At 35.7% G+C, this 11514-nt stretch overlaps 2 protein-coding genes across 3 annotated transcripts; one reads left to right on the top strand and one right to left on the bottom strand.

Annotated features, from left to right (window-relative positions):
- The first annotated feature begins 843 nt into the window (after nucleotides 1-843).
- On the top strand, nucleotides 844-2489 carry LOC113695771 (cytochrome P450 71D7-like). Its single transcript, XM_027214916.2, has 2 exons — nucleotides 844-1746; nucleotides 1839-2489. Exons 1-2 carry the CDS (start codon nucleotides 844-846, stop codon nucleotides 2487-2489), a joined length of 1554 nt encoding a protein of 517 aa, XP_027070717.2.
- A 3318-nt stretch (nucleotides 2490-5807) lies between these two features.
- On the bottom strand, nucleotides 5808-8654 carry LOC140009559 (uncharacterized). Of its 2 annotated transcripts, none has more exons than XM_072055497.1 (3): nucleotides 8351-8654; nucleotides 8117-8215; nucleotides 5808-6908 (listed from the first exon to the last, which is right to left on the bottom strand). In XM_072055497.1, exons 2-3 carry the CDS (start codon nucleotides 8208-8210, stop codon nucleotides 5992-5994), a joined length of 1011 nt encoding a protein of 336 aa, XP_071911598.1. In that variant the 5' UTR covers nucleotides 8211-8215; nucleotides 8351-8654; the 3' UTR covers nucleotides 5808-5991. The 2 variants fall into 2 exon arrangements, with proteins under 2 accessions (XP_071911598.1, XP_071911599.1); XM_072055498.1 differs by having other exon boundaries at nucleotides 5808-6954; nucleotides 8351-8550.
- Nucleotides 8655-11514: the final 2860 nt, after the last annotated feature.

The following is an 11514-nucleotide window of genomic DNA, read 5'->3' as shown; positions in this document are numbered from 1 at the left end:
TTTGTTTTCTTAAGATCCAATAACTATTAATTGAGTAATACACAAAATTTAACAAACTCAAAAAATCAAAATGCATAAAAAATGAGATTTTTTTTATGAATTTTCTGCTGTATTTTTTAATTTTCTATTATATATTGTTTTTTTGAAGCTACTGTATTTATTTTTTACTCAATTAATAGTTATTGAATTTTAAGGAAACAAAAAAGAACTAAAATGTGATGTTTATGTAGGAGAAATAGCAATACAATAAAAAGTGGCACAGAAAATGGCACAGGGTGTAGGATAGAAGATCCATTGTGATATTTATGTAGGAGAAATAGCAATATAAAAAATGGGACAGAGAGTGGCAGAGGATGTGGGATTGAAGATCCGTTGTGGAACGAATAGTTCTTTGCCATGCACATTCTTGTACGGAGACGGGGCAGGGACGGTCATTAGAAGGACCGTTCCTGAACAATTAACGGCCAGGATTTGGCTCAAAAAAATTATACGGTCCAAATCACTTCTTGTACCTCGTTTTTAACAACGTGTGTAGGGCCCACAAAAATTTGTTCTAAAGTTACACATTGTGTAAACAAAGTTACGCCGTGTACAAACAAAGTTACGCAGTGTGTAAAATGCACAAAACCGCTAGAAACGTTTGCCCGTGGTCCTTCTTGTACCAACCGTATTTATTGAAAAACGTGAAATCGATCTACAGCAATCAGCCAGGAGGCCGAGTTGATGATGCAAAAATAAATGAGTGTCGATCATTCGAGTAGCTAAGCAGGTTTAGCTATATAAAATGAGAAAAACATAGGAAAAGCTGCATCACACGAGTCTGATCCGATACATAGCCAGATAATGGAACTTCCCTCCAACTTCATTGCTTGTTTTCTTTTCCTAGCTTTTATCTCAGCTTTGATCAAGAGACGCAAGAGACCAAAAGCAGCCCAGAAGCTGCCACCATCTCCATGGAAGCTACCTTTAGTGGGACATATGCATCATTTGTTAGGTTCCGCACCCCATCGTGCCCTTGCAAAATTAGCTCAGAAACATGGACCTCTGATGCACCTTCAGTTGGGAGAGATTTCTTCAGTCGTGGTGTCATCTCCACGTTTAGCTAGAGAGATTATGAAAACTCATGATCTTGCCTTTGCAGATAGGTCGGAGCTTCTGGCAACAAAGATTGTTTGCTACAACAATACAAACATTGCTGGCTCCCCATACGGTGCATATTGGAGACAAATGCGGAAAATATGCAACATGGAACTCCTTGGTGCTGAAAAAGTTCGATCGTTTGGCTCAATCCGCCAAGATGAGGCTTTGCATCTCATTTCATCTATCAGCGCCGCAGCTAAAGCTGGAGTCCCAATCAATTTAACAAGAAAACTGTCCACATACACGAGCTCCATGGTTTTCAGAGCAGCATTTGGGAAAGCATGCAGACACCACAAGGACACATTCTTGCAGGTACTGAAGGAAGCACTACCCCTAGTAAGTTCCTTTGGTGTTTCTGATCTTTTCCCGTCATACAAGATTCTTCATTCCTTTAGTTGGGTGATGGATAAATTCGCCAAGGTGCACCAAAAGATTGATGTAATCTTCGACAACATAATTGCTGAGCATGTTGAGAACCTAGCGAGAACAAATAAGGGCATGGGAGAGTCCGGGGATGAAGATCTAATTGATGTTCTACTCAGAATAAAAGCTAGTTATGACCTTCAAGTTCCAATTACCAACAATAACATCAAAGCTGTTTTGATTGTAAGTACTGGTGTAATAATGCATACGTTTTTTTATTTTTACTTCAATTAAAATTTGCATGTGCAGTTCGTAACAAATAGGGTTTGATGTAGGATATATTCTCAGCGGGAACTGAAACTGCATCCTCAACAGTGGAATGGGCTATGGCTGAGATGATCAGAAATCCACATGCGTTGGCTAAGGCTCAGAGTGAAATAAGGAAAGCCTTTATGGGAAAGGCAACGATAACTGAAGAAACGGATCTTCAGGAATTGAAATATCTAAAGATGGTCATCAAAGAAACTCTAAGAATGCACCCTACTGGAGCAATTTTAGTTCCTAGAGAGTGTAGGGAAGAATGTGAAATAGATGGATACCTCATCCCAGTCAAAACAAGAGTCTTAGTTAATGCTTGGGCACTGGGAAGGGACCCTGAGTATTGGGATGATCCAGAGAGTTTTAGACCTGAGAGATTTGAAAACAAGTTTGTTGATTTTGCAGGAACTCATTTCGAGTATCTCCCGTTTGGTGCAGGAAGGAGGATTTGCCCAGGAATCTCATTTGGTTTAGCCAATATTGAGCTTCCATTAGCTCTTTTGCTTTACCATTTTGACTGGAAACTGCCGGATGGATTCAACTCCAATGATTTAGACATGAGCGAGAATGGGGGACTAGCTGCCTCAAGAAAACACAACCTTTGCTTGCTGGCCTCCTTGCATGGTCCTGCCCTTGATATGGCGTGCCAAACTCCAACAAGAGATTGAAGTTTTTCATCACCACCATAGTTTGATTTACAACAAAAATATATTACTGTTTGGTGGAAAATAAAAGCCTACCTATCTTCTCTCAAACCCATAATGCTGCCAATTACCAAAAAAAAAAAAAGGGCAGAAGTTTGAAATTTTCTTAGTCTCCATAATCATAAAGACATTAAAACCTATGTTGATATCAAGTGGTACTTCAATTGTCCCCATCTTATTAATGTTGAAAATTTCAGGGAAATATATTTCCTGAAAATATGCAAGCAAACTCCATTTCCATTAACAGTCCCATACACCCATGCACGTTCACTGACTTATAATGTAGCATCAGTCCTCAACATTTCAAGAAACAGGCTTCTCCATATTTCATCTCTGCCAACTCTGCCGGAAGCAAGATAGCTTCCAGGCCAAGAAAAGTTCAAGTACCAGACCGGCTGAGTTGATCAATCCTTGGGGCCATGGACAATCCCATTCCTCCACGCATAACCACCATGTTGCTCAGAAACATGAAATCTTCAAGTCTTGCACCTTAAGCATATTTTATCTGTCATTGCTTTTATCCCAGCTGCCCAAAATTCCACCAATCTCGATGGGTTTCAGATATTTCGGTACCTTTTTGATAATGAGTGAAACTATCTCAAACATGGTTCAAAATCGCGGTCGCTGCTCGAACCGTTGCACATCGATTTCGACATATCAGTCACGATCTCCGCAATAAGCAAATTTTAAATAATTTAATATTCTAAGAATTATGAATAATATAAAAAATATGATAAATAAAAATAATAAAATATAAGCAAAAATAATAAAAATTCAAGTTGATTAGGAGCGATTCAGCCATTTCTATTCGTCTTGAGACTCGGTCGAGTTCTTAATAATCCATTATCTTGGAGTTATCTCGTCCCAATATCAGAACGGAGAACCCTGCTTCGGTGATGACTCAGCGGAGTCTTTGAACCATGATCTCAACCCAGCAACTAGATCTGGTGCAAATGCACTGCTACCTGCAGAATCTTCCTATCATTGCCTCTTGCAATTACTTAGCCATTTCAGACTTCAATCCTTTGGGCTATCATGTTATGGAAGATGAATTATGTAGCTTTTTTTTGGGGAAAATGATCACATAGTCGTTATATTTAGCCACATCACGAACCCCATCTACGTTCACAGTCCAATAGCAGCTAAGGTCCTATGAATAAACCCCATCTATGCCATGAGTCTATATTCATTTCATGGATCTTCACCAGCAGAGCCATTCCCAATCCAACACGTTATAAAGTTAAACAAACTTATTCGCACCTAATATTCTTTCCCAATCCACTGAACCAACTACTTCACAGAATCTTTTCTCTCATGAAAGTGCTTTAGGCTGCCAAGAACCTCTGTTTTGAAACTCGGACCGGACACTTGGCCGGTTCTCGGTTCGACCGGCCAAGTGTCCGGTCCGAGTCATGGTAAAAAACCGGAAATTTAAAGCCCGGTCAAAGCCGGTCAAAAACCGGATTTGACCGGAAAAAAATCAGTTTTTCCGGTTCAATGGGCATTTTTTTTAAAAACTCAATCTTTTTAATATTATGTTTTGGCCCCCTAAATTGTTAAAACTTATTAATATACCTCAAATATTTCATACTTTATAAATATTGTCCTTAAATTTGATGTTATTTTTCAATTAAATTCATAATTTTAATTCTAAACTTGTTAATATTTATTAAATAACATAAATTGCTACTTGATTGTTCTAATTTCTTTGTATTTTCTTGTTAAATATATTTGAAACATCAAATATATATGAATATACCTTTATTAATATTAACATATTATTAGATATTTTATATATAATATTTTAATTTTTAAATAATTTTTATTTATGACGTCATCCGGTTCGACCCCTATCGACCCCTGGTCGAACCCATTGACCCCTGACCCCTGACCTCGGCCGAGTCGATACCCGGTCCGGTTCTAAAAACATAGCCAAGAACCTGCGGAAAAAAGGGTTAACATTGGTTGCTCATGCGAACCAACCGGAGAAAGCACGAATTTAGACAAGGCCAGGCCCGTTTGATGATTGAAACTCTTTTTTTCACAGTTGCACTATCTATTTTGAATTGATATAGCCAATAAAATCATCCAAATTTTCTAGTCCTTAATAAACTTTTAACCAATGATTTTCACTTTCTAAAGAGATAAGTAAAAATCATAATATTCATCTCAAAGTCTACAAGGCTGCCAAACCACACAAACAACTAACAAGAACTAGAGATTTTCCTTGAAGTAAAATACTATAAAAACCCAAAAAAGAAAAAGACAATTCAAAAGAAAGCTCGACCAAGAAACCAAAAAAAAAAAAGAAAAAAAAAGTAGCTAGGATTTTAGCAGAATGATTTTAATTTGAGATTAAAGAAATAGAGCGCCAAATTCCTTTACATTTTTGGTTTTCTTGTTACTATTAAAGACAAAGAAGATGGGCCGCTTTAATTGGGCAGCAAACAATTTAAGACCCAAACTGCCCAGAAACCTGTCTGGACTGGGATTCGAAATAAATACAGCCCTTTTGCCAAGTTTTCACTCTCTCCTTTCTCAGTCAGCTGCTTTCCTGTTTCACCCACTGCCGCCAGAGGACTCTGCTGCATCTTGGTAAACTTCATCGTCTTGATCATCAGGGGTGATCATTCATTATTTTGTCTTATTCTTCTTAGAGTATCATCATTCTTGATCATTTATAGACAGGTAATCATAGCTTGGAATTTTGTCGTTGATGTAGATCAATCCTGGATCCAGAATTTATTATTAGATTGAAGGGGTCCTCGATTGATCCCTTGTCAAGTTTATTAGCCAAAAATACTCGCTACCAATTTGTATAAACATATTTCTTCATGTTCGTACTGCCTGATTTTGTTTTCCATTTAGCTTCTATTCCCTGTTTCTTGTTTTTAATTCTCTAACTCTTAAAGAATGCGAATCGTTACTCCCCTGCCTTGGGCATGTTTATAAATCATGCAAACATTTTTCTCTTAATCTTCTGATTTTGGACTGAGTGAATTTGCAAATATTTCAGAAGAGCTGACCCTTTGCTGTCTTTCTGGAAACATACCTTCCACTTCATAGATTACTAGTTGGTGAGCAAGGACCTTACCACTTTGGATCTCTTTTGACCTTACCATATTTGACCATTTGTTTCCCCTCCTCCCTCTTTTTTGTTAGGCCAGAAAGAAGATGAAAGAAACAAAACAACAACTTCCCTTAGCCAGTGGAGAAACAAGTGAAATCAAAAGCGAAAAAAAAAAAAAAAAAAAAAAGAAAACAAAAAACAGCAAACCAATCTTACATGAACTGGCACTCCACTCGCCCCCAATTCATCTATGTTCAAAATTTCAGGGGAGAAGGTCTCTCAAACAATATGTCACCAAAATTGGTACCTATACCGTAGACAATATGGTTCAATAAGAATATTATACACCCTACTTCACAATGATTTACTAGAATACAATCATGTCTCCAATATATTTCAAGAAACTGGCTTTTCCAAATTCCATGCCTGTCCAGCATTGCTAGCAGCATGGTAACTCAAAGGCCCGCATGAGTTCATCCAGCGTTCTGCATTTGAGCTGTTATAAACAAAAGCTCCCCTCTCCTTGCGGCCATTACCATTCCTCCATGTGTAACTACCGTGTTGCTCGTTGCCATGGAACCTTGTAGTCTTGTACCTTGACATGAATCTACCAGCATTAACCTTCTTGCCATAGCTTACATCCCAAGTGTCCCCAGCTCCACCATTCTCAGGACCTTTCAGATAGTTACAGTCCAGTTTTTTATCATTAGGATTATCCCAGGACCAGGAATTGTCCCAACCATCTCCCCATCCAGTATCTCCCATGAATCCACTACCAGCATCTGGTACACACGCATTATTCCCTGAATCTTCCCAGCCATTCTCTTTTGCGGATACTTTGCTCTTGCAAACACTTCGCTCCCCTGGGCTATCATGATTATGGGAAGATGAATTGGTAGCTTTTTTGAAATCCGCTTCACATCCACCCCAACCAGAAGCCGAGAAACCTTGGTTGTCAAGAAGACTATCACCAAATATTACCACTGGTTCATGGTTTTCAGCCATATCAGGAACCACAGATCTATATTCAAGCTCTGATAGCAGCTCAGTATCAATTTTTGAATCCCAATCAACTTCATCGATGTAAAGATCTGGATCAGGCAATGTTACATCACAAGGAAGGCCACGCATGTTGGCCAAGAACCGTTTTTTCGCATTGTGAAATGCTTCTTCACCTGCAGAGTCATCCCACTTCACCACATTCTCATAGAGGTACACAAACTTCTTCATGTACAGTATTTTTTCCCAATCCAGTGAACCAACCACTTTGCAGAATGTTTTCTCCCATGATGGCACTGTAGGCTGCCAACTACCTGGAGAAAATGGATACCATGAATTTAGTTGCTGCTGGCAATGCATCTGACAAAAAATCAGATAAACGAATTAAACAGCAGGGGCCTTTTTTTTGGGGGGGGAGGGGGGATAACCCGGATAACCCTACTAATTGGTGGGAAGAGTAATTATATGACAAGGTAATAATTGGGAGCTTTTTGAGAAACACAAAAAGCAAACGAATCAAAGTAACAAAACAGAACATGCGTAAGCCCAAGCTATTGATCCTTAAATGCACCAACAACTAAAAAAAAGGATATTCATGGTACAATGGAGCAGCGAAAATGACACATAAGAACTACACACCAAATTTTCAAACCAATCTTTATTAAAGCACATTCAGCAAGTAGTGCTCCAAATTGACTGTCATTATTGTACCACAATTCTCATTTATGAGAATTACCATGATGCCACATTCTCATTTATGATTTCCAACGCACCATCTTTCTTCTGAAGAAAAACAAAAACTCAGGACATACATTTTCCAGAAAGCTACTTCAATCTGTTTTTTGATAACTAAGAATCTCCTATTACCACATACACCAGCCAGAATCCAACAGATATTAGCTAAGAAAGTTACAAGATCGCTATCATCTAAGAAATGCTACATGTTTTCCCAAATTTTACAAACTATATTATACTTCGACACATTAACATGACCCCTATGAGAACGCTACATAATTTCACCAGACTTCAGATAGGTAAAAAAATGAACTTGATTTCTAATTCCTCGAAGGCCATTCCAAACAATGCACCTAATCCACATACAGGGAACCAGGGATGGCAAGATCCGTACAAAGTACAACAAGCAGACACAAGAACACCACCAGACAGCAAAAATCCAAAATAGATTTCCTCCCCCTTATTTTCCTTATTTTTTTTTGTGTTGGGGGGGAGGGGCGGCGGCAGGGGGAGGGGGGGACCATGTAGAGTTTCCTAAAACTGCACCTGATAACAGAAGCTATGAACGGTAAACAGAGGAATTATTGTCATCATCAACCAAAACCATCCGGGACTAAATACTGTTACCACGATATAATAGAAAATTATGCAAATCACCAGAGAAAAATGAATAGTCTTTAGAAAACAAGTAAAAGAACTGCTCAAGCATCAACTAATCGAAGCATGAACAAAAATGAAAACTGTTAAAAATATATATAATAACATAAAATCAAACGGAAAACGATACCTCTAGGTGGCTTTTTGCTGAATGATCTCCTTCTTGGAGCCTCGGGACTAGAATACTTATCACCCTTTTGTCCTCCTCCTCTTCTACTCTCCATGATCACTTCACAATCCGCAAAAGCAAAAGAAAATTTAGATAAAATCAAGCAAGCAACAAAAATAAGCCTAATAAGTTAAAAAAAAAAAAACAAACACAAGGGTTCTTTTCTTCTTGAGATTTTGGTAACTGGGATTTTACCAGGAACAGCAGAAGACTCGAGAAAGCAAGGAATTTTTCCACGGAAACAGAATACTGTGACTGGGTTTTCCTTCACAAGCTTCCAAGAAATAAGTTTTATATTAAAATATTAAAACAAAAGCGCAAAAGGGGTAATTTTTTTCCAAGGTGAAAATCCTTGTCAGAGAACACAGGTGAAGTTTGAATTGGACGGATTTATATATAAAAAGGGCTAATTTTGCAGACTTAGAAGAAGGGGTTGGGTTTTTGAAAGTGATCAGAAAAAGGAAACTTTATTTTGTTTTTTTTCCCTCGAAACCACGTTGGATTAGAACAGAGTCGTTTGCTCTAATGAACGACAGAAAACAAAAGCGAAACTGGCAAAGATTTGACGGTTTTGGGAGATTTATTTTATACCCCCTTATATTTTTATGTAATTATGATGCGGTCGGTTTGTTTTCTTTTCTGACAAGGATCAGCAGTTTTCTAGCACTATTGCTGTGGAGGCGATATGGATTCCAGTCTCTACACAGGCGCGTTTATTACGCGCAGGTCGGTTAAAACGGCAATATATGGCGGCAAGGTTTTCTGATCAGGATGGGAATTGGATTTGTGTGGTTGGTGAGATGCCAGCAAAGGTGGACTATAGTGAGAAGTGGGAACCGCAATCATGCTTTCTTCAATATTGGTCCCAATCCAATGCTATGTGCTTTTTACGTTTTAAGGTTGTCCCCAATTTGAAGTCTTTCAAGGGGGTAAAGGTCTACTGTCAGATTTGATTTATTCATGGTTGAACCCAGCTATTAGCCAGAAAGAAGTATCATCATGAGTCATGAAACTTTGGAGCGCAAGTGCAAGCACTATTATAATCTCACTTTTTATCATTTCAATTATGTTCTTGGTTAAAGTTTCATGTAATCTTAATTGTAGGTGGCTTAAAAGAAAATGATGGTTAATTATTAAGGTTACTATCTTATGTCATACCATATTTAATTAGAAGGAAACATCACCCTAAAGTTATAAACGATGAAAAAAACATAATGATTTGAGAAATAGTTTTCGGATGTGTTATATAAGTTGTACACATCCAATTCAGAAGGAGACGAATTTTTCATGTTGCACCCAATGAAATTTCAATGTACAAAAAGTTATAACAGCTTTATAACTGAAATAACAGTACTCCCTTCGTCCCAATTATTTAATCATGTTTGGGGAATCCAACTTTTTAACAATAGTGGTTTGATTGTGATTTTGTACTTTTCTTTTCAATTTTACCCCCACAAATTCAAATTTTAAATTTGAATGGTAACATGTATATGATTAGAAAAAATAACTATATTGGAAAGAGAAACTAAAGGTACTTTGACTTTTCAAACATGACAAATGTTGTGCAACATCCCAAAATAGAAAGGATAACACTTTCAATGGGAGGAAGGGAGTATTAAACTAGAAAAAAGAAAATTTGAAATAGCACCATATAAAGTATTATTATCAATAAGAGCAATAAAAAAAGAAAAAATATGATTAAAAGAAAAGAAAAATGAAAAAAATATGATTAAATTTGATTAAAAGAAAATGAAAAATGAAAAATACAATCATCTCTATCTATAAAATTTCAATTGTCAAAATCTATAAGCCAAAAAACTTTTACGTGATAAATCATTTATACTCCATTATTGACAAAAATAGTAATAAAAAGAATACAAAGAATTCAAATTACATGTATGTTTATTTTTTAGCTTAATTATATTCTTCATTTAAAAAAATTGTAACAATTGTGGTTTATATGTAATAAAATCACGAATATACCACAATTTTGGTAAAACATGATATTATCAATATTTGATATGTTAGAGTTTAAGCTATAAATTAAAAAAATGTTTGGTTCATGGTTCCAAATTTAATCCTAAGAGGCATGTTAACTACATTGAAATGCTTTTTTTCTCTTTTAATTTAATAAAAATTTTAAAAGTAATTGGCTAAAGAAAATAAATAATATAAAAATACTATATTATAATGTTGATAATTAAAATTTCACAAAAGGTTTTTAGTATCTAAAGAATAATATATTTTAAAATAGTATAATCACGTGCAAAGCACGTGAACTATTACTAATAATATAAAAGTAGTACATACAAATGTCTTAAACATTACATTTTTCATTTTACATTACATATTCCTTTCTAGTTGGTTACTTTTCCATTTTTAAGGAAACAGCTCCCTTGCCTTGATGTTTATTGAATGATTTAGAGTATAGATCAAGATTTTGTGAAGTTGCATTAGAATTCTTCAAACTTTTTGGAGTTCCCTTAATTTAATTTAGTTGTATGTAACTTAGTCTTTTCTAAGCAACAAGTTAAGCATTTTAGAAAACACTAATGTGACTCCGTAAAAGTTGTAAATGAGTAAAAAAAAAATTAGATATTTACCCTTTAGGTTCATAATTTTTTGCAAGTGAATTAGTTAGATAAGATAATCATGAAAGATAGATTACATACCCAAAAAAATTTAAAGCTCAATGCCACTAAAAGATGTTGAAAAACTATACGATACAATGACACAAGCTGATGTATATGTTACAATGAGATCAACAACAATTATACATTACACCGATTCATGTTGATGCATACGTTATAATGAGATAATTACTATACGTTACAATGACACGTGTTAATGCATATGTTATAATGAGATAAACGATTACTATCTGTTACAATGACACCTGTTAATGCATATGTTATAATGAGATGAACGGCTATCATACATTACAATGACACGTGTTGATATATACATTACAATGAGATAAATGGCTCTAGGTTAAGATATTCAACAAGAAACTATATGTTACAATAATACGTGCTGATGTATGTTTCAAAGGTTGAAACACGTGATATGAGGGGACATATTTATGAAAGGAAAAAAAAAAAGAAAAAGAGTACATATACAGTATATTCAATAAAAATATAGTTGTAACAATTAAATATAGAATGAGTTTTAAATCAATATATTTATAAAATGAATTCGTGCTTCTTTGCATATATAGACGCCATCAAGGTAGATCTCATTACTATATAAAAAGTATCATGAGTTTTGATATTTTGGAATGCAAGTGTAGGCACTATTGTGATCTTACTTTTTGTCATTTCAATTATGCCCTTCTTAAGTTGTGATTAAAATTTTATATG

Source organism: Coffea arabica, chromosome 6e (genome assembly GCF_036785885.1).
Source record: "Coffea arabica cultivar ET-39 chromosome 6e, Coffea Arabica ET-39 HiFi, whole genome shotgun sequence".
Classification (NCBI taxonomy): Eukaryota; Viridiplantae; Streptophyta; class Magnoliopsida; order Gentianales; family Rubiaceae; genus Coffea; species Coffea arabica.
This window is presented reverse-complemented; position numbering and strand designations above follow the sequence as displayed.

What these genes read in the sequence shown, in the direction of transcription:
- LOC140009559 (XM_072055497.1), bottom strand. Translation starts at nt 8,210, where the DNA reads ATGGAGAGTAGAAGAGGAGGAGGACAAAAGGGTGATAAGTATTCTAGT. An exon ending in CAGCAAAAAGCCACCTAGAG is followed by an intron (nt 6,909 to 8,116) that starts GTATCGTTTTCC and finishes CATTTTCTCCAG; the next exon opens with GTAGTTGGCAGCCTACAGTG.
- LOC113695771 (XM_027214916.2), top strand. Translation starts at nt 844, where the DNA reads ATGGAACTTCCCTCCAACTTCATTGCTTGTTTTCTTTTCCTAGCTTTT. An exon ending in ACATCAAAGCTGTTTTGATT is followed by an intron (nt 1,747 to 1,838) that starts GTAAGTACTGGT and finishes GGTTTGATGTAG; the next exon opens with GATATATTCTCAGCGGGAAC.